Raw genomic sequence first — 24,342 nt, forward strand, 5'->3', positions numbered from 1 at the left:
CCTCAGAAGTCCTTAACATCTTGCTCTCTCTGATTATAATTCTCAGGGAGGTCCTACTCAGGCCAGCTGCTTTAAATAAGAGTGCCAAATTCTCTACAAATGTTGTACTAAAACGTCAAAATATGAGGCACATTCAAGCAATTGTGAGCAGGAGGAAACCAAAAATTAACAGATCTAAAAAATGATTAAGGGAGTGTTAGCTCACAAATCAAATCCAGCTTTCTCTGGTGGTATGCTTAAATTCTAGATTCCTAAACAGAAGTCTTGAGAAGGGGCTTCTTACCCTAATAATGGAAAATTAAACCAATTCTATCATCTTTGTCCCCTTCCCATTTTTCTTCCAGCACTTAGAACTTCTGTTCCTTTGCTTGTGCCCCACTGTCATGTAACCTCCTTGAGGGCAGAGAAAATGTCTCATTTATTGTATTCTCAGAGCCCAGAATAGTTGCTGGCAAATATTAGAGCTTTCATTTCATGTATTCATTTAATGAAGGAATCCTTAGCTGAGGAGATCACCCCACGATGTGAGCAGTAAATACTAAGTTGTGATTTGGCTGATGCCCTTTCTCTCTAATTACACTTTGCAATTCTGCCCTCCTCTCCATGTGGTTGAAGCAGGCCTTTATAACTTTTAAGGCACTTGACATAAATGCCACCATTAGTGAAAAGATTTTTGCAAGACTTGCTAAACTCCAAGAGCGGCAGGAATAAAGGCAGAATGTGTACAAAGTACTTCTTTGGCTTCTTTGGCCCTTAGGATCTCTACACTTGGTCAGACAGAACCAGATGCTCTTCAGTAGTATTCACAAATACTAAATCCATGTTGACATTTGCACATTATCTCCACAGATCCAAGACAGGACAGACAGTGACAAAATGTTGGAGGATGGTTCTTTCCCATTCTACACTGAGTTCAACTTCTCAGAGGCTGTGGAAACCTCACTAATCTGCTTTTCACATTCTGGGACATATGAAAAGGCTGTGTGTGGGGGTGCTGGGATTTGGGGCCAGACTGACCCTTCTGAGACTTACACTGACTTCTTATGTGAAGATTTCTAAAGAGGACTACTGAGAACAGGCATGCTGTCTCTCCTTTTTATCCCACTCTCCATTATCAGTATTGTTATCAAGACTTAATTTAGAACTTGACCAAGAATTTTATTTTTCACTTGAGACATTGCTCAGTGGACTCAAACTGATCAAACCGGAAAATTTGGGAGTCATCTTTGATTTCTCCTTCATTTTCTATCAAATCACCAAGCCAACTGAAAATCTTTCAATTTCTCTCTCCTTTTTCACTTTTATTGCCACTTTTATTTCTGTTTATTGATTTGTCTGGACTACTGCCACAGCTTTCTAGGTGGTTTCCAGCCTCCTCTTCCTCTAATCTTTGTGTATGACCACTCAATGCAATTTTGAGAACACCCAGTTTTATCTGGTGATCCTCAGTTAACAACGACATAAAAACCACCACCACCAAATATTCCCAAATACCCAATGACTTCATGGTTAGTGATTATTCCTCAGCCTGGAGCTCAAGACATTCTAGTCTGACCCTAACTATTCTAATTGTGCTATCATCATCTACTGTTACCATTATCATATACATTTGACCCTTGAACACAGGTTTGAACTATGCAGGTCACCTTATACGTGGATTTTTTTTCCCGATAAATATAGCACTGTGAATGTATTTTCTCTTCCTTGTGATTTTAACATTTTTTCTAGCTTATTCTAAAGATACAGTATATTAATACATGATAACATACAAAAAATATGTTAATCGATTGCTTATGTTATCAGTAAGGCTTCTGGCTAACAGCAGGCTGTAAGTAGTAGAGTTTTTGAGGAGTCCAAGTTATACATGGATTTTTGACTGCAGAGGGGGGTTGGTGCCCCTAACCCTTGTGTTGTTCAAGAGTTAACTGTAGTAATCTTAGTCCCTCTATTTTATAGTCAGGTTGGTATACCTATCATGTTTTTAATATACTACTCAACTCCATGTTTTGATGGTACTTTATGGGTAAACATTTTGAGGATACCCACACAATTATTCAGATCCTATATGTTCTTAAACATCCAAGTGAAGTTTCTTTTCTTCTAGGCCTTCCTCGACCATTTGTTGGCTTCCTTGTATTCTAAACTTCTATGAAGCTCACTGTCTATCTCATCCTTTTTGCTAGAATCTTATTCCACCTTGAAATTTAACCCAATTTTTCATGTTTCTGTGCCATATGTGTGTCTTATATTAAAAAAAGAGTAAGCTCCTGGTAAGGCTTCTAGAGGATTTTCCAGTCTCTTCTTTTTCAATCACATTGCTAACCCTAATTAAGTGAAACTTATGGAAGCATTTAATAATTTTCTTTGCACATAAGAATGCCCATCCTGTTTTAAGGGGAAAATTCGATGCTCTTCTTGCATTATCATATAATAATCTTAAGAATTTACTTCTGCATAGGAATAACAATTGAATATTTGGGTGTGGGCAGATGACACAATTTTCCTCCTTCCTGTATTTTATGTTTCTGAACTGTACTTCTGAACTTATATGTTAAAGAGTTGTGGCCTATTGCCTCCAAATACATCAATTGATTAATTTATGAATACTGGAAGAAAAGTTAAAAATAGTCATGGACAATCCTGTGAAAATAACTGAAGATTCATTTAATATTTTTAGACTTAAATCTCTATAAAATCTGGACATGCCAAAGAGATTATATCTGGGTCCACCAGAAGATGCAGCACCAACACTTAAAAACTAATAGGGAGAGATCCTGCAGTCAGCAGAACACTTTAATGCTAAAGCCTGCCCAAGCACTCTGCAGAAAGGTACCAGGCAGTGGACCTGTAGGAAGTATTAGTGACAGGACAACCCTCAGCCTTCTAATTGCTCAAATGTGCTGCTCACACAGATGGTGGTGATACTGAATAGTTAAGAACTGCTAGTAGAGAGAAGCAGAAACTAACTTAATTCATATTATTTACAAATAGAGAATGTTCTCAGCTAATGGGCTGAAAAAGAGTTATTAGTGCAGAAATGCAGGATTATAACCAGTGAAAGATTTAAAAACTCCTTTATGTTCAAATATAATAAGGACAAAAAAACCCAAATAAACATTTCTCATTTATTTAAAAACACAAATTTCCCAAGCTATGACTTATCTATTAGCATTTATCAGTCTGACTTTATTTTTAAAAGGTCTTAAACACCTATTCAGAATAAAACAAATAAAAGTGCCAAAGTTTTAAGAAACCATACGCTAACTGAGGATGTTATCTATATTTTCTTGGCCCAATCAATGTTTTTTAAGAGGTGGAGATATTGGCATTTTTCTCTTAAAAGAAATGTTTATACATAACACTAGCCTGTAGCACAGAGCATCCCACAGAAAAACACGATGCCATTAAAAAACAAACAGGAATCCTGAAAGAGAAAAGAAAGCCTAATTTGAATACAATAAATTGTACCCAGAGACTCCCTTCCCATTATTCTTTAGGACAACCAGAGAATCCTGACCTGGACCCTTAGCCCAGCTGGGTAAGAAAAGACCTCAAACTGCTAAGTACTAAAAATATTACTTGTGATACTTTCCCAATTACCTGTAATTGTCTTCTCTTAACAAATGTCAATTTCTTAAGATGACTTGTTTGTATCAGCTCCAGACTGTCAATATATTCTAACAAATTTTATTATTCATACAATTAATTATAATACATAATTAATATCCATTTCGCTAAAGAAATTTAAAATATACATTCAATTGTAGCCAAGTTCTATTCTTAAAAAGAGGTACTCAATCCCTTTTCTTCTGAGTTCATTTCTCCAGAAGACCAGTCCTTAAGGACTTCTGGAGTCGAGCGATATTGGCATCCAGCGCTGCAAGGCCATTTCGGAAGTCTTGTTCATCTCGAGAAGTGAACGTTGAGAAAGAGGAGATGCTCCAGTCAGACGTCAAGTCAGAATTAAAAAAGCTACCATCGGAGACAGCACTACTTTTCACTTGAATGCTGCCGCTCTGACAAGCAGAGGGGCCATGACACGCCGCCAGTTCTGGTGGCTCCTCAGGGGCGGCAGGTATCTTGCAGATGGCTTCCTTTATTTTCTTGAGGAGCTGCTTGTCTTCCATATCAGGTGTTCTGGAAAGTTTCTCAGGGGTATCTTCTGCTTCCTTTTTGGAAGAGGAACCAACTCTGGGTGCACATGATTTAGTTTCTTTTTCAGAGACAAGTCCACTGTTGCTGACCAGCTGCAGTGAAGCCACAGTGATCTGTGGCTGGGGGGATAATCTCTTAGATAATGGTGATTTCTTTTTAGAAGTGCTTCTAGCAAATGGAATGTAAATTGTATTATCCAAATTACACTCATCGTCTATTAAAGTTGTGACTTCACTCTCATCAGAATCCTGTTTTGAAAGGGTAGGAATGATCCCAGGGGCTGATACTTCCTCCTTGTTCCTTGTGTTACCATGCTGAGGGCTTTTGGAGGGCAGAACATTTTCGTAAGGTCTACCTGGTTCTATGTTCTCCTCATTGTTAACTGTAGAAAGTGGCTGTGAATCTATGAAAGCGTGATCTGTTTCTAACTTATTTAGGTAGCTCATTATGGAAGTGTGAGCTGGGATTGGGTCACACTTGGGTTGTTTTTCATAAATGTTCAAAAGTGATTTGGTAAGATTATTTCCAGACTTGCAGCGAGCACTGTCCATACTAAGATCTGAGAGAAGCTTTGCCATACTGCTCTGTAAAGTTCTGTTAAGAAGAATTCAGTACACTAATTATTCTTTTTACCGGTTTCTTTCATTTATTTGTTTATACAGCTTCTTTAAAAGAAAGGATCTGAGGCAAGCCCCTGGTTCATAACATTGAAAAAAAGTAACTAAAAGCAAAATTCAAGGAATGAACTCTGGAATGAGTACATTACAATAAAATCAATCAAAGATCTCAGTCTGTATCAAATCTAATATTATGATATTTAGAAATAGAGGCTCAGTATTTTTTTCTCTTAGTGTATCAAATGCTTTATTTTTGAGCAACATTGTAAAATGGTGTGAATTCTGTTAGTAATTAAGCTATTTCTCTCCATTCAAAAGATATATGCAAAGGACACTGGAACAATACTGGGAAAAAAGGATAGTTAGAGATAAATTCTGGTATAATTAGGTATGACCAGCAGCTAGGTACCAGAAGTGTGGCATACGAAAAACCACTCAGGGTCACATACTATCATCGCTAGCTGTGATCTTGGGTAAGTCACTCAACCTTTCTGAATCTCAAGTTCCTCAATTGCAAAGTGAAGGTATCCACTTCAGAATTACAACGAACATCAAATAAGATAAAATATGAGGGTTATGTGCTTATTATCATTAGCACAGCTTCAGGCTATATGGGTGTTCATTTGATGGCAGCTTTTATTAGCAGACCTATTAAAGCCATTTTCTATCAAGCTTTTGGACTTTTTGAATTGAATCATATATATATTCTTACGTATCGATAAAAAAAGAAATACATCAATTTTTTAAAAGATACAAAGGACATTAACAGGAAATTTTGAAAGATTAAAAGTAGCCAGTAAGCATATCTTAAAAGTTCAACTTTTAAGTAGAGAAATTCAAATTTTGAAAATGTGATTATTTTGGAGGAGGCCTATCAAATTAACATAGTAAAATAAGAATAATACCCACTGTCAGAGAAGCTTGAAGAAGCAGGTACTATCAGTGGGACACGTACACTGGTATAACCCTTCCCGAGAGCAAACTGGCAATCCATCAGAAGACTTAAATATTTGTATATCTCACATTTTTGGATCCACTAATTTTCACTTCTAGGAATTCATCCTATATATATATATACCAAGAGGCTGTACCCAAGATATACTTGCAAAGATATAATTTGTAATAGAAAATAGGTGGATTTAGTATCTTTATCTTCAAATAGAGTAGAATGATTTAGGTAAATTATGCTCTAATTGTACCATAGCTATTTATAGTTGTGTTGTAAGGAATATTTGTTGGGTCCATTATATAAGGTTAAATTTAAAAGAGCAGTCCATAAATAACATGGATACAATACTATTTTTTTGTAAAAACAGTCACACACGGCCAAATAAAATACTAAGAGGAAATCTATATTAAACAGCAGTGATTATATCTCTGGATATAGAATGAGTGGGTTTTTTCCTACAGAAGGAAAAATAAATTTTTTTCTAACCTGGCTTACTTATTACACTGTCATCTTAAACATACTTTGAGTTCTGACTGCTCTTCAAATGGTTATGGTTCTTACCACTTTTCCTCATGCCTTTTCAAAAAGCCAAAGAGCTATTATTAAAAGAAAAAATATGTTGTATGAACATATCTTTAAAAAAATTCTGAAATGATCCACTAATTAATTCGATCAGACTACATACTGGAACTTTCATTTTTACTTGTTTTTAGAAAAGGAATACTTATGTTGAGGTTTCTTTCCAGACTTAAATAAAAGTATTATCTTCACTGTGAACAAAATCAGTGATGAAGAAAGGGAGAAAGGGACAATGACATTAATAAGAGTTGAATCTCTGGAAATTAATAGCAATCATTAAGCATCCGATTTATAAACAAAATGTGACTCACCATTATCTCTGAAACTAAAAGAAAAATCTCTGTAAGTAAAGACATGACAGTATGTCAAAAATTTAAAGGAAGCAATACGAGCACCTGAATAGCTACAAAGTAGATATATTTCTGTTTCTATTATATGGGATACACTATTTATTTAAAATTTTTTTTAAGGTTTTATTTATTTTTGAGACAGATAGAGACAGAGCATGAACAGGGGAGGGGCAGAGAGAGAGGGAGACACAGAATCGGAAGCAGGCTCCAGGCTCTGAGCCATCAGCCCAGAGCCCGACGTGGGGCTCAAACTCACGGACCGCGAGATCGTGACCTGAGCTGAAGTCGGACGCTTAACCGACTGAGCCACCCAGGCGCCCCTGGGATACACTATTTAAATACACTGATTTTTAATGCTTAGAAAATGGACACATTTTTACAAGAAATTCAAGGTTCTCAGCTACTTATAAAAATATACTAATTTAAATAACTATCAGCACTAAGAGTGCTCTTAGAAGCTATTAGAATATTTACTACTTATTTACTGAAAATCTATTAATTTCCTCACATTTTAATGGTTTTGTAACATGTGTTGTAGTGAATTTTTGAAAAAGTGATAAGGATATATTTCAAAATTATTCAAGGTTTCAGAAAGGAGAGAGAGAGATGGTTTAGGGTGTTTGTTTAAAACTCCTATGTGTATCTTCTAGTCCCACTATCCTTCTCCAACATTCTGAAAAAGGCATTTAGGAATTTTTTGAAATCTTTAAGAGGTTACTTAAAACATGCAAAAAAACATCCATCCTTCTTACTGCAGTGTACGACTACAGGGAAGATGGAGGGGAGCTGAACGTGAAGATTTAGCTGTGCTGTCAGATGGTGCCGCTTTACCCTCTGGCAAAAGTAAAACTAAAGTGGTCACAGTAGCCCAGCTATAGTATTGGAGACGTTCCTAATTAACTGAATTGCACAGGGTATCATCAAACATAGTGTAAATCACCAACGTGGGTGAATTTTGATATAATTAAGCTCAACTACCAACTTTTTGTTTTGACAAAACAAAAATTACCATCCATGGGTATACTTGGCATTTTGAAGTTCTTACTGAATCTTCAGAAAATGTAGGGGTAGTACTAAACTCTGTAAGACATTGTGCTAATTTAAGCTTGCCCACCATGTTTCTATAATCATTTAAAGAGACCCGCTAATCTAACAGGTGAGCTAGTAGTCAAGACACAGGATTTATGCCCAGAGTAAGAAGAAAACGTCCTTGACGACAATGGAAAAAACTGACAGGAAAAATCTTGGAGTCTTAAGAGTGTAAAACATTTACACCTAATATTTCAGACACAGTCTTCTAAAAGCAGATAATATACAAGAAGTAATAACCTTTTTCATTTCCTATGCTTCTATGTTAGGGTGAGTGTTAAGAAAAGGCTCTACTTGCAAACAAATCCTTTTTCATTCCTAGTGAAAAGGCAGACTGTGTTATTTTGAAAGAATGAGCAGGTACAAAGTTAGAAGAATCTCTCAAAAACACATCCTCTTTTCTCAGAGAGAAGCTGTCCTTTCCAAAAGAGAAAGCAAGGCTCAAGAGGGAAACATCTTGGCTCAGGTCCCAGCTTGGGCCCCAACTAGCTGTGAAAGGCAGGCAAGTCCTTTCATTTCTTTGCGCTTCCATTTATGCTAATTTCTCTAATAATTAAACTATTACTTACTCTGAAAATTGCCCTTACATCTTTTTTATCAATTTTCTCCACAAATGGACCACTATGTTAAATAGTATTCAGTCAGGGCGCCTGGGTAGCTCAGTCAGTTAAGCGTCCGACTTCGGCTCAGGTCATGATCTCACAGTTCTCGTGGGTTCGAGCCCCATATCGGCTCTGTGCTGACAGCTTGGAGCCTGGAGCCTACTTCTGATTCTGTGTCTCCCTCTCTCTCTGCCCCTTCCCCACTTGTGCTCTCTCAAAAATAAATAAATGTAAAAATTAAAAAAAATTAAATAGTAGTCAAGTTAAAAAAAATTTTTTTTTAATGTTTATTTTTGAGAGAGAGAGAGAGAGGGGCAGGCAGAGAGAGAGGGAGACACAGAATCCAAAGCAGGCTCCAGGCTCCAAGCTGTCAGCACACAGCCCGATGCGGGGCTCGAACTCCTGAACTGAGAGATCATGACCTGAGCTGAGGTGGGATGCTTTACCGACTGGGCCACCCAGGCGCCTCTTCAGTCAAGTTTATTCTTAAAAAAGGCTGTATGTGGGGCGCCTGGGGGGCTCAGTCGGTTGAGTGTCCGACTTCGGCTCAGGTCATGATCTTGCGGTCTGTGAGTTCGAGCCCCGCATCAGGCTCTGTGCTGTCAGCTCAAAGCCTGGAGCCTGTTTCAGATTCTGTGTCTCCCTCTCTCTCTGCCCCTCCCCCGCTCATGCTCTGTCTCTCTCTCTCAGTCAAAAATAAATAAAACATGGGGCACCTGGGTGGCTCAGTCGGTTAAGCGGCCGACTTCGGCTCAGGTCATGATCTCACGGTCCGTGAGTTCGAGCCCCGCGTCGGGCTCTGTGCTGACAGCTCAGAGCCTGGAGCCTGTTTCAGATTCTGTGTTTACCTCTCTCTGACCCTCCCCCGTTCATTCTCTGTCTCAAAAATAAATAAACGTTAAAAAATTAAAAAAAAAAAAAAAAAAAAAAAAAAAAAGAGAAAGGGGAAAGAGAGCAGACCTAAAATCATTTTTGAAGTCATAAGTAATCTGACAAGAGGCATGTTATTCAAATGAAATCAACATTACCTTGTTAATTCTCTCAGTCGGGTCACCTCAGCGTCACGCTGACGTAATGTTATTCCCAATATTTGATTTTCCTTTTCAGCAGCTTCTAACTTAAACCGGGAGCTTTTCACATTGACTAAGGCTTCCTCCAATTCTGAAACCACAATAAAATTTCAGTTTCCTTTTCCTTTTTAAAAAATGTGACCACAACTATAGTTCAAATACATACCAATTTTTATTCTTGTTGTCTCAATGTCAAATTGCTGTTTATTTTCAAGTAAAGTTTGCTCTTTCTCTTTAAATATACCAGCAAATTTTTTGTTTTCATCTTTCTGATTTTCAATCACTTTTAAAAGTTCTTCATTTTTATTCTGTAGTAATTCCTGGCTCTTCAGTGACTCCTGTAATTGGTTTTGCAGGGACTTGTTCAATGACTGAAGAGAAAACACTGCAAGACAAAACAGATCAAATCATTGTTTCCCTAATTTAAAAAGCACAAACCTGAAAAAGATCTGTGTATAAAAAGGAAAAGATCTGGAACTTATTGATTTGTTTAACCATTATATGTTTGAGCAGTTCCACATAAATATTAAATATATTTCTAAAATTTGATGCAGAGATCATACCTTTCTTCTCCAACTGATATTTTGGGCATTAAGATTTTTTTTTTAACTTTGTTAATGAAAGAATAATACATGCACAAAGTAAAAAGAATTCAAACACGACAAAATACCAATTACCAAATTATTCTCAGTGAAGAATCTCCCTCCCCACCCCACCTCCACTCTCCTCCCAAAGGCAACCACAATTAACTTTGGTATCTTTCTGGAAAAACACTTGTGCATATAACATATATATTTAAACAGAGATGAATAACACTTTTTCTCCCATAAGATTAATATGTAATTAGCATATAGATCTATCACATTCTTTTTAATGTCTGTAAAAGTATACAGCACCATTCATTTAATAAATACAGCCTTGAGTGAAGACTTACTAGGTGTGAGGCATGGAATTAGAACTTGGACATACAGTAGTGAATAGCAGAGACATAGCTGGTGCTCTCAAAGAGCTGATAACAAACAAGTAATCATAAATAGCGATAAATGCTTTCAAGAAAACAATAAGGCAAATGGTCAGAGACTAAAAAGATATAAGCTATTTAGAATGGCAACTACCAATCTCCTCATTTCCCTCTTTGCCCCTCTCTCCCACATATCTCCACCCCCACTGTTTATTCATAGTGGAATCAGAGTGACTTTTTCCAAGATTACTCTGGTAAAATGAACACTTTTATGAAGTGTGTGTTCTGTTGGGTACTCGTATTTTTCTTATTGCTTTGTAAGAGCTATTTATATATTAAGAAAATTAAGCCTTTGTTATATCATGTATTATGAAAAAATTGCCTCCATTTTATTAATGCACTTTGAATGTGTTTACAATTTTGCCATGCAGAAAATGACAAAAAATTCTGAGAACAAATCTTATCAGTCTTTTCCTTTGTGTCATCTGAGTTTTGTCAAGCTTAGGAAAAGATCCCAAGAATAAAAAAACAAAGAAACAAATTGTTCTAATCTTTTCCTTGTTAATAGTTTTTTTCTTTTTCCTAATATTTTAAGCTTTAGGATCCATAAGCACAATTTGGCAATATCTGTCAAAATTTGACTGACTCATTAATTCTATAGCTATTATCTACAAAATGCTCACACATGTGCACAAAGACACACGTACAAGATTTTCACTGTACCACTGTTTGCACTGGGAAAATACCTAGATAGCTATCATCAGAGGACTTCAAATGCATAATGCTAGAAGCAACATAAGCAGAATATTCAAATAGTTCTTAAACAGAATCTATGTATTTTGATACAGAAAAATGCGCACTACAGGTTTTACTGGAAGGGGGAGCTAAGATGGCAGGATAGCAGGAGGACCCCAGGCCTGCCTTATCCCTCGAACATAGCTGAGTAACTATCAAATCATTCTGAACACACAAGAAATTGACCTGAGGACTGACAGAACAAACTGTACAACTGGAGGGAGAAAAGAGGCCACATGGAGGAAGGTAAGAAGTGCAGAGACATGGTTTGGGGGAGAAACAGATCACGAGTGCTATGGAGGCAAAGGAGCCCTTACATACAAGGAGAACACTTTCACAAAGCCATTGGCTGGGAAAACGAGACGGGCTGATTTTCATGAGTTTTTGCAATCAGTGGGGCACAAAGACTGGAGTTTTAGAGGTCTACCAGCTTGGCTGGGAAGAGAGACCTGAGGGAGCTGCCCTACTCCTGGAAAGAAGGCAGGCAAGCAACCCTGGGGCAAATGGCATGATCTGAGGATCGCCTAAGGCGCATTGGGAGAGACGGTTCCTACTTCTTGGAGCACATCTGTGAGAGGTGACGTTGCTTCTCCCGGGACAAAAGAGCTGGTGGGTGCCATTTCTCTCCCTTGCCCTCAGCACAGGTACAGACACCTGCTGAGGGAAGCTAACCTTGATACCGGCTGTTTAGCCTGCTCCAAATCCCATGCCCCTGAGCTCCGGCACAACTGCCCTTCTCAGTCAAATCTGCACCCCCAGCGAGGCAAGACTCTCACCCTGAAGACCAGTGCAGGCCCCCCTCCACAGCACTTCCTTGAAGTTTGGAATTTTAAGAGTCAGCAGGTTTGGCTGGGATAGAGACCAAAGTGCACTGTGCTGCCCCAGACAGTCAAGCAAACTACAGACAAGCAGTGTGAAAACAGTGACCTGAAAAACACCTGAGAGGTACAAGGGGAAATCACTCATTCTTCTGGGAGTGCTTCTCTGAGAGCACCAAGCACCAAGCACCCTCTCCAGGACAAAGGAGCTGGCTGGAGCCACTTCCTTCCTCTACCCATAGGCATAAACCAACTTAAAAAAAAAAAAAAAAAAAAAAAAGCACAGCACCAACACTGGCTGCTTAATCTGCTTACACGAAGACCTGTCCTCCTGTGCTCTGTTTGTACTGCTTTTCTCAGGCAAGTTTAAGAACCAGTGCAGTAGGCCCTTCCCCAAGAACACCAGCACAAACCCCTGCACACATCAGGTCTACTGACCATAGAGTTCTGCAAAGCATCAGTTCTAGTGGAAGTAGAATCAAGTCTCATTTAAGAAGGAGGCCAGACACCTAGATAAAACTGACCACACTCTAGCCAAGGTCCAAGCACTGCCCACTGCAGGTAAGGAGAACCTCTGCAGAGGACTGACCTAAGGGACAGAGGAGCCAAAACACGTTAGTGGAGTGCATGTAGCACACATCAGAGACACTCCCTGAAGCACCAGGCCCTACATACTAATGACTCTTCATAAAGTCATTACTCTCAGGAGCAGGAAACACAACAGGCTTTTCTAACACACAGAAGAAGACAGAGACCTAGACAAAATGCCAAGATAGAGGAATTCATCCCAAAAGAAATAACAAGAAATGGTCATGGCTAGAAATCTAATTGAAACAGATATAAGTAATAAGACTGATGGAGATTTTAAAATAACAGTCATAAGGATACTCCCTGGGCTTGAGAATAGCATGGAAGATATCAGGGAAACCCTTACTACAGAAATAAGAGTTAAAAACCAATCAGACAGATATGAAAAATGCAATAACTGAGATTCGAAACAACCTGGATGTAATGACCACAAGGATGGAAGGATGAATAAGTGATACAGAAGAAAGAATTATGGAAAATAATTGGGCTGCCTGGGTGGCTCAGTCAGTTAAGCATCCGACTCTTGATCTGGGCTCAGGTCACGATCTCATGGTTCGTGAGTTTGAGCCCCACATCAGGCTCCATGCTGTCAGCTTGAGATTCTGTCTCTTCCTTTCTCTGCCCCTCTCCTGCTTGCACACCCACGTTCTCCCTCAAAATAAATAAATAAAAACTTAAAAAAAAAAAGAATTATGGAAAACAATGAAGCTGAACAAAAGAACGAAGAATGATGAATCATGAGAGTAGACTTGGGGAACTCAGTGACTCCATTAAATGTAGTAACATTTGCATCGTAGGAGTCCCAGAAGAAAAAGAGAGAGAAAAGGGGAAAGAAAGTTTATTTGAGGAAATAATAGCTGAAAACTTCCCTAATCTGAGGAAGGGAACAGACATCCAAATCCAGGAGTTAGAGAGAACTGCTATCAAAATCAATAAAAGCAGGCCAACACCAAGACATATTATATTTAAATTTGCAAAAATAGTGATAAAGAAAAAAATCTAAAACCAGTAAGACAAAAAAGTCCCTAACTTACAAGGGAAGACCCATAAGGTTAGCTGTAGATCTCTCCACAGATCACTCCCTTGGCAAGCCAGAAGGGAGTGGAATGATATATTCTACATGCTGAATGGGAAAAATCTGCAGCCAAGAATACTCTATCCAGCAAGGTTGTCATTCAGAATAGAATGAGTTTCCCAGACGAACAAAAACTAAAGGAGTTCATGAACACTAAACCAGTCCTGCAAAAATATTGAAGGGGCTTCTTTGAGTGGGAAGGACAGATCAAAAGTGACAAAGACTAGAAAGGACCAGAAAAATCTCTAGAAACAAAGATAAAACAAGTAATAAAATGGCACTAAATACATATCTATCAAAAATTACTCTGAATGTAAATAGACTAAATGTTCTAATCAAGACATAGAGTGTCAGAATGGACTAAAAAAAAAAAAGACACATCTATATGCTGCCTACAAGAGACTCATTTTAGACCTAAAGACACCTGCAGATTGAAAGTTAGGGGATGGAGAAAGATCTATCATGCAAATGGACATTAAAATAAGCTGGAGTAGCAATATTTCTTTTTTTTTTTTTTTCAATATACGAAGTTTATTGTCAAATTGGTTTCCATACAACACCCAGTGCTCATCCCAAAAGGTGCCCTCCTCAATACCCATCACCCACCCTCTCCTCCCTCCCACCCCCCATCAACCCTCAGTTTGTTCTCAGTTTTTAACAGTCTCTTATGCTTTGGCTCTCTCCCACTCTAACCTCTTTTTTTTTTTTTTTTTCCCTTCCCCTCCCCCATGGGTTTCTGTTAAGTTTCTCAGGATCCACATAAGAGTGAAAACATATGGTATCTGTCTTTCTCTGTATGGCTTATTTCACTTAGCATCACACTCTCCAGTTCCATCCAAGTTGCTACAAAGGGCCATATTTCGCTCTTTCTCATTGCCATGTAGTACTCCATTGTGTATATAAACCACAATTTCTTTATCCATTCATCAGTTGATGGACATTTAGACTCTTTCCATAATTTGGCTATTGTTGAGAGTGCTGCTATAAACATTGGGGTACAAGTGCCCCTATGCATCAGTACTCCTGTATCCCTTGGGTAAATTCCTAGCAGTGCTATTGCTGGGTCATAGGGTAGGTCTATTTTTAATTTTCTGAGGAAACTCCACACTGTTTTCCAGAGTGGCTGCACCAGTTTGGAGTAGCAATACTTCTACCAGACCAACTAGATTTTAAAACAAAGACTATAACAAGAGATGAAGAAGGGCACTATATCATGATAAAGGGGACTATCCAACAAGATCTAACAATTATAAATATTTATGCCCCCAAATTGAGAGAACCCAAACATATAAAACAATTAATAACAAACATAAAGGAACTCATTGATAGTAATACAATAATAGTAAGGGACTTTAACACCCCACTTACACCAATGAACAGATAATCTAAGAAGAAAATTAACAAGGAAACAATGGCTTTGAAAGACACCAGACCAGACTGATTTAACAGATATATTCAGAATATTTCATCCTAAAGCAGCAGAATACACATTCTTTTTGAGTGCACATGGGATAGTCTCCAGAATAGATCACATACTAGGTCACAAATCAGGCTTCAACAAGTACAAAAAGATTGAGATCATACCATGCATAGTTTCTGACCACAATACTATGAAACTTGAAGTCAACCACAAGAAAAAATTTGGGAAGACCACAAATATAAGGAGGTTAAACAACATGCTACTAAAGAATGAATGGGTCAAGCAGGAAATTAAAGAAGAAATAAAAAAATACATGGAAACAAATGAAAATGAAAACATGATGGTCTAAAACCTTTGGGATGCAGCAAAAGTGGTCATAAGAGGGAAGTATATAGCAATACAGGCCTACCTCAAGAAGCAAGAAAATTCTCAAATAAACAACCTAACCTTACACCTAAAGGAGCTAACAACAACAACAACAACAACAAATCCTAAAGCCAGCAAAAGAAGGGAAATAATAAAGAATAGAGTAGAAGTAAGTGATAAAGAAACTGAGAAAAAAAAAAAACCCAAAACCAGAACAAATCAATGAAACCAGGAGCTGGTTCTTTGAAAAAATTAATAAACTTGATAAATCCCTAGCCAGACTTATCAAAACAAAAGAGAAAGGACCCAAATAAACAAAATCATAAATGAGAGAAGAGAAATAACAACCAGTATCACAGAAATACAAATAATTATAAAAGAATATTATGAAAAACTATATGCCAACAAATTAGACAATCTGGAAGAAATGATAAGTTCCTGGAAACATATAAACTACCAAAACTGAAACAGGAAGAAATAGAAAACTAGAACAGACCAATACCAGCAAAGAAACTGGATCAGTAATCAAAAATCTCCCAAAAAGCAAAAGTCCAGGGCAAGATGGCTTCATAGGCAAATTCTAGCAAACATTTAAAGTTATAAATTTAATAGTTATAATATAAATATATATAATATAACTATAAATATAAATTTAAATTTATAAAAAGAGTTAATACCTATTCTTCTTAAACTATTCTAAAAAATAGAAAAGGAAAGAAAACTTCCAAACTCATTCTATGGGGCCAGCATTACTCTGATTCCAAAACCAGACAAAGACTCCACTAAAACAAAGAACTACAGGCCAGTATCCCTGATGAAGATGGCTGCAAAAATTCTCAACACATTGCTAGCAAATCAAATCCAACAGTACATTAAAAGAATCATTCACCATCATCAAGTGGGATTTATTCCTGGGATGCAATAATGGCTCAATATTTGCAAATCAACCAATGTGATACATCACATTAAGAAGAGAAAGGATAAGAACCATATGATCCTCTCAACAGATGCAGAGAAAGCATTAGACAAAGTACAATATCCATTCATAATAAAAACCCTCAACAAAGTATAGATGGAGGGAACATACCTCAACATAATAAAGGCCATATACAAAAAAACCCACAGCTGATATCATCCTCAATGGGGAAAAACTGCAAGCTTTTCCTCTATATAGTCAGAAACAAGACAGGAACAAGTCCACTCTCACCCTGTTATTTAACATAATACTAGAAGTCCTAGCCTCAGCAATCAGACAACACAAAAAAATAAAGGCATCCAAATCAGCAAGGAAGAAGTCAAACTCTCACTATTTGTAGATGACATGATACTCTATGTAGAAAACCCAAAAGACCACCAAAAAAATTGCTAGAACTGATACATGAATTCAGTAAAGTCTCAGGATACAAAATCAATGTACAGTAATCTGTTGTACTTCTATACACCAACAATGAAACAGCCAAAAGAGAAATCAAGGACTCGATCCCATTTATAATTGCACCAAAAACCATAACATACCTAGGAATAAACCTAACCAAAGAGGTTAAAGATTTGTATTCTGAAAACTATAAAACACTAACGAAGGAAATTCAAGACAACACAAAGCAATGGAAAAACATTCCATGTTCATGGATTGGAAGAATAAATATTGTTAAAATGTCTATACTACCCAAAGCAATCTACACATTTAATGCAATGCCTATCAAAATACCACCAGCATTTTTCACAGAGCTAGAACAAAAAATCCTAAAATTTGTATGGAACCACAAAAGACCCCGAATAGCCCAAGCAAAGCAAAGCAAAGCAAAGAGGAGGCATCACAACTTCAGACTTCAAGTTATATTACAAAGCTGTAGTGATCAAAACAGTATGATACTGGCAGAAAAACAACACAAAGATCGATGGAACAGAATAAAAAACCCAGGAATAAACCCACAACTGTATGGTCAACTAATCTTCAACAAAGCAGGAAAGAATATCCAATGAAAAAAAGTCTCTTCAACAAATGGTGTTGGCAAAACTGGACAGCAACATGCAAAAGAATGGAACTGGACTGCTTTCTTACATCATACACAAAAATAAATTCAAAATGGATGAAAGGCCTAAATGTGAGACAGGAAACCATCAAAATCCTAGAGGAGAACATAGGCAGTAACCTCTTTAACATCAGCCATGGCAACTTCTTACTATATATGTCTTCTGAGGCAAGTGAAACAAAAGCAAAAATAAACCATTGGCACTACTTCAAAATAAAAAGCTTCTGTACAGTGAAGGAACAATCAACAAAACTAAAAAGCAACTTACACAGTGGGAGAAGATATCTGCAAATGACATATTGGTTAAAGGATTAGTATCCAAAATACATAAAGAACTCACAAAATTGAACACCCAAAAAACAAATAATCCACTTAAAAAATGGGCAGAAGAAATGAGTAGACATTTTTCCAAGGATGACATACAGATGGCTAACAGAAAAGATGCTCAACATCACTCATCATGAGGAAAATACAAATCAAAACTATAATGAGAGGGGTGCCTGGTCAGTTAAGCTTCTGACTCTTGATTTCAGCTCAGGTTGTTCTCTCAATGTTTTGTGAGTTCGAGCCCCACATGGGGCCCCATGCTGAGAGTGCAGAGTCTGTTTGGGATTCTCTCTCTCTCCCTCTTTCTCTGCCCCTCCCCTGCTCACACATGCACACTCTCTTTCTCTCTCTCAAAATAAATTTAAAACACCCAATGAGGTATCACCTCACACCTGTCAGAATGGCTAAAATGAACCACACAGGAAACAGGTGTTGGTGAGGTTGCAGAGAAAGGGGAACACTCTTACACTGTCGGTGGGAATGCAAACAGGTGCAGCCTATCTGGAAAACAGTATGGAGGTTCTTCAACGAGTTAAAAATAAAACCAGGAGTGGATGGGTGGCTCAGTTCGTTAAGCACCCACTTCGGCTCAGGTCATGATCTCACGGTTCATGGGTTTGAACCCCGCATCAGGCTCTGTGCTGACAGTTCGGAGCCTGGAGCCTGCTTCTGATTCTGTGTCTCCCTCTTTCTTTGCCCTTCCCCCACTTGCACTCTGTCTTTCTCTCAAAAATAAAAATAAACATTAAAAAAAATATAAATAAATAAAATAAAACTATCCTATGATCCAGCAACTGCACTACTATGTATTAACCCAAAAGATACAAAAATACCGATTCAAAGAGATACATGCACTCTGTTGTTTACAGCAGCCTTATCAACAACAGCCAAATTATGGAAAAAGCCCAAATGGCCATCTACTGATGAATGGATAAAGAAGATGCGGTGTGTGTGTATGTATACACAATGGAATATTACTCAGCCATAAAAAAGAATAAAGTCTTGCATTTGCAATGACGTGGATGGAGCCAGAGAGTATCAATGATAAACAAAGTAAATCAGTCAGAGAAAGAAAATACCATATGATTTCACTCATATGTGGAATTTAATAAACAAAACAGATGAACATAGGAAAAAAAGGGAGGCAAACCAGGAAACAGACTCTTAACAATAGAGAACAAACTAAGGGTTACTGGAGGAGAGGCAGGTGGGAGAATGGGTTAAATTGGTGATGGGTATTCAGGAGGGCACTGGGTATTGTATGTAAGTGATGAATCACTAAATTCTATATCTGAAACTAACAATATACTGTACACTAACAAACTGGAATTTAAATAAAAACCTGAACAAGAAAGGAAAAAAAAGAAAAATGCTCCCTACATGTTAAGTGAATAAATGCAAGCTACAGAAGAGCATAACGAGTGTAATCTCATTTTTAAAAAAGAAAAAATAAAATACATATATAGTTCTATTAGTGCCTGGCATACAGCAGGAACTCAGTATTTATGAAACACATTAATTCTATATGAACAGAAGACATGTGAAAGGAAGTACAGCCTTTTAAAAAAGAAATAGGGGTGTATTATTGGGACATAATAGCACAGATCTTTTATTTTTGTTTCTGTGCTATTTTAATTTTTAATAAGGGTATTATTCCTATTTTTTCAAATGTAGATTAAAAGAAAGTCCTCTTATGACAAAATAATTAAGAAAGCTCAATTCTTTATCAGTATTTCCAGAACCACAAAGAATTTATCATCAGTTCTTAAAGTTCTTTTACCTACATTCAAGGTTGCATTCCAGAGAACCAGGCGCCTTTTGAGTTTTTTCTTGTTCTCTAAGTTGTCGGTTCAAAATTCTCAGTTGCCTAAATGAAATAATAAATAAACATGATTCCCAAACTCATTTAACAGTGTACATCTAACAGCCTGTTAAAAAGGATAACACCTCCCCTCTCCTAACCATCAGTTTCTTCTCTGTAATTGAGAGTCTGTTTTTTGATTTGTCTCTTTTTCTCTCTTTGCTCATTTGTTTCTTAAATTCCACATGAGTGAGATCATATGGTATTTGTCTTCCTCTGACTGACTTATTTCGCTCAGGGGGTGGGGATTAAAGAGTACACTGATGTTGAAAAAAAAAGATTAAAACAATAAAAAATAAAAAAGAGCATGAAAGACGGTACCCACTTAGGATAGCAGAAGTCCATCTCATCCCCAGAACAAAAGACAAAAACCAAATAAACAAAACAACAAAACCACATCACTGCTACTATGTATAGAGCTTTTTTTTTTTTTTTTTTTTTAAATGTGATATTTTTGAAAAGATTGCCTGGGACAACATTAAACTCTCCCCTCACAAGAAAAAGGCTGACATTTCTCTTATTCTTCTTTTTCCCTTTTTTTGTTCTCTCAATGATTTCTTTGTCTTTTTTTTTTTTTCCGTTTCCTATCTCCTCTTGCTATTTTCTTGTTCTGTCTTCCTTCTCTGTATTTTCATTACTGTAGTAACAATGTACTCTTTAAAAGATCTAACTATGAACTAGAACACCTACAGGGACTGACTGTTATCAGACATGTATTTGCTTGGTCTGTCATACATTGAAAAAATTGGGAAATGCAAATCTATGTTTCTAATAATTTTCTTTATTAGATGGAAAATGTAATGGCCTTATTTTAAAAGACAGAATGCTAGGAAGCAGCAACTTTGCCCTACAGTGAACTTCACAATGTGTAGTCCCCTCACAAATTGGAACATACAAAAGGAACTACAAAAATGTTTACTTCTAGGAAGTTAATGCTGAAAAAAAGTTGTCTCTATTATCCTTCCAAAATTAATTACCTGAACATATTCTGTACTAAAATATTTATTTTTGTTACTGAATCTAAAATGATAGTGCTCTACCTCACATCACTTGCATGTATTAATTCCAGATAGATGAAAGAGGTATACAGAAAATATACAAACAAACAAGAGCATCTATACAAGCTTTAGGTAGAAATCTACATAATCTTGAGGTGGGGAAGGCATTTCTAAGCAAGATTCGAAACCCAGCAACCATCAAGGAAAAGAATAAAAGATTTAACTGTATCAAAATTTAAAACGTGTTCTAGAATTAACATTCTGGAAGACAATACCTGCCACATATATAAAAGACAAAAGATCCATAACACTTAAAGAGCTCCTGCAAATCGGTAAGAAAGGCAATAAAAACGGGCAATTCACATAAGAAATAGAAATGGCTTATAATCATATGAAAAATGCTCAGCTTCACTAATATGAAGGAATGCAAATTTAAAACAAGAGATATTTTATGGCCACAGGATTGACAAAAATGAAAAGAAATAACATTATTTGTTGGTGAGGCAAATGAATTCTCTCGACTGGTGAGAGCCTACTGATATAACCAATTGAACGGCAATTTGACAGTATCCAATGTGATACTGTGAAAATGTATTATCTTTAATGTGAAATGTTAATGTGAAATGTGAAATGTTTATTATCTTTAACAAAATAATTCTAACTCTAAGTTATCTAGCCTAGAAATATAATTGAGCCTTGAATAACATGGGTTTCAACTGTGCAGGTCTACTTATCCACAGATTTTTGATAAACACAGTGCAGTACTGTTAATGTATTTTCTCTTCCTTATGATTTTCTTAATATTTTCTTTTTTCTAGCTTACTTTATTGCAAAAATATAGTACATAATACATATAACATACAAAATATATGTTAGTCAACAATACATTCAATGTTATTGATAAGGCTTCTGGTCAATAGTAGGCTATTAGTAGTTAAGTTTTGGGGGAATCAAAAGTTACACACAGATTTTTTACTTTGTAGGGTGTAAGGACCCCTAACTCTTGCATTGCTCAAGGGTCAACGGTAGTACATGTGCAAAAGCATCTACAATCTTTAGATATATACAAAGATGTTCACAATAGCAATATTTAATAGCAAGAAGTTAGAAATAACTTAAAATGCCACATAAATTATGGTACATCCATAATAAGAAATACTAATACACAGGTGTTGTTTTTAAAAAGAGATATCTACATGTACTGACATGGAAATATCTTCCAGACACATTATAAAATGAAAAAAAGCAAGCTACAGAAGTACAACAGTATTATACAATCCCATGTTTGTTTCAGTACAATTCTACTTTTCTGAAATTTCCCCTTTATAATAAAGAGTGAGAATCTAGAAAAGGCAACAGAGACTGGCAATCTGCAACTCCAACTAGAATGCTGCTTTTGGTATTTTCTAGGAAAACAGAAGGTACTGAGGTCCTCTTACACATCAAGTATGTGACAGAAGCTTTGCTTGACAATCTTTTTGTACATCCATGGTCAATTTCTTCTCTTCTTCCCTTATATGACCAGCCTAAACTCTCATCCCTCACTGTAAGCCTGTCATTCCTATCCTCCAACTCTCAGTAGGATACTTTCCTGTTTTCACTAAAAATAATATGGCTTGGGGACAAACTGTTATCCTTCTGCCCAGGGTACAAATGTATCCATATATATACACTAATCCTCACCTCTTTCTTCTAGTCTTAGAGAAGGGGAACCTCATCAACTTCCTCGATCCCATTTCTTCCTCTACCTTAAAGGACTCTGCTCCTATTCCACGCCTTTTCTCTTCTGCACCTACAGCTTCTCACTCTTTACTGGCTCATGTGCCTCAGCTGAGAAGATTAACAAAACAGCCCCCATATTTAAGAAGATATTCCCTCCAACCCAACTGTACAGTTACCTATTCTCCTTCCCTCTCATTCCCAGTTTTCAAAGCCAGACTTTTAAAACATAATTGATCTAGGGGCACCTGGAGTGGCTCACTCGGTTGGGTGTCCGACTTCAGCTCAGGTCATGATCTCACAGTTCGTGAGGTCAAGCCCTACATCGGGCTCTGTGCTAACAGCTCAGAGCCTGGAGCCTGTTTCGGATTCTGTCTCCATCTCTCTCCTCCCCTCCCCCACTCACACTCTGTCTCTCTCAAAAATAAACAAACATTAAAAAAAATAAAACATGACTATTCTATAAAAAATGATATGACAAAAAATCTTTTTAAATAGTTGCACATGTTTTTAGCAAATATTATGTATTATATTTTCATATACTTGATTTAAACAAAGGAAAAGAACTGCTGACATTTAGGCAAATATTTCTTTTTTCAGTGTACTTATTGTTTTTAAATATAGCTTTATTAAAATAAAACATATTAAACTGCACATATTTGAAGTATATAATTTGATTAGTTTTTAACATATGATGTGGTGGAACCATCACCACAATTACTATATTCATCACACCCCAAAATTTCCACATGCTCCATTTCATAATATCCCCTTCCCAAACAACCACTAATTTATAAATTAGTTTGCATTTTCTGGAATTTTATACTATATATTTATATAGTATACAATTATATTAGTTTTTGTTTTGTTTTGTTTTGTTTTTTTGAGAGAGAGAGAAAGAGCATGAGCAGGGGAGGAACAGAGAAACAGGGAGAGAGAGGATCTCAAGCAGGCTCCATGCCCAGCATGGAGCCCCATGTGGGGCTCGATTCCATGACTGTGAGATCATGACCTGAACTGACATCGAGTTGGATGCTTAACCAACTAAGCCACCCAGGCACCCCTACAATTATATTGTAAATGGAATCATATGATACATACTTATCCCACCTTCTTTCATTCAGCATAATGATTTTGAGACTCATCCATGCTGTTGCACATATCAATAGTTCTTTCCTTTCCACTACTGAATGGTATTCTATTGTGTGAACTTACCACCATCTGTTTATCCATTCACCTGCTAACAGACATTTAGCTTGTTTCCTTATGGACATTCACAAGTAAGCGTTTATGTGGACATATGCTTTTACTTCTCTGAATACATACCTAAGAACAAAATGACTGGATCATATGGTTTATGTTTAATTTCTAAGAAACTACCAAACTATTTTCCAAAGTATTTGTACCATTTTATATTCCCACCAGTAAATTATGCAAGTGCCAGTTCCTCCACATCCTTACTCACATCTGGTATAGTCTTTTGAATTTTTAGCCATTCTAATGGATATGTAGTGTTATCTCATCATGGTTTTAGTTTGCGTTTTCCTAATGATTAATGATGAGATACTTTCATATGCTTATTTGATATCCATCTATCTTCTTTGATGTAGTGTCCATTATAATACTTTGCCAGCTTTTTGAGTTGTAACAGTTCTTCATATGTCCTATATGTATAAGTCCTTCATTAAATGTATTGCAAGTATTCTCTGTTGTTTGCCTCTTCACTTTTAGTAATAGTGTCTTTTGAAGAGCAAATTTTATATTTTGATGAAGTCCAACTTATAAATTTTTTCTACTTATATTTTTCGTTATATTTAAGAAATCTTTTCTAACCCAGAATGACTAAGATTTTTTTTATCTTTTCTATAAGTTCTGTATATTTTAGTTATACATTTAGACGTGATTTATTTCAAGTTAATTTTTATATGTGGTGTAAGGTAAAGTTTGAAGAGGTTTTTTTTTCTTTCCTT

General features: G+C 36.6%; 1 protein-coding gene across 3 annotated transcripts in view; it reads right to left on the bottom strand.

Moving 5' to 3' along the window:
• Window positions 1-3,106: 3,106 nt before the first annotated feature.
• CCDC14 (coiled-coil domain containing 14) overlaps window positions 3,107-24,342 on the bottom strand; it is a 50,316-nt gene continuing 29,080 nt past the window's right edge. For all 3 annotated transcript variants that reach the window (XM_042956090.1, XM_042956088.1, XM_042956089.1), the window contains 4 exons: window positions 19,579-19,661; window positions 9,578-9,796; window positions 9,370-9,502; window positions 3,107-4,749 (listed from right to left, as the gene is read on the bottom strand). In XM_042956090.1, coding sequence (XP_042812024.1) covers window positions 3,816-4,749; window positions 9,370-9,502; window positions 9,578-9,796; window positions 19,579-19,661 — 1,369 coding nt within the window. In that variant the 3' untranslated portion in view covers window positions 3,107-3,815. The remainder of the gene's footprint in view (window positions 4,750-9,369; window positions 9,503-9,577; window positions 9,797-19,578; window positions 19,662-24,342) is intronic.

Source organism: Panthera leo, chromosome C2 (genome assembly GCF_018350215.1).
Source record: "Panthera leo isolate Ple1 chromosome C2, P.leo_Ple1_pat1.1, whole genome shotgun sequence".
In the NCBI taxonomy this organism is placed as follows: Eukaryota; Metazoa; Chordata; class Mammalia; order Carnivora; family Felidae; genus Panthera; species Panthera leo.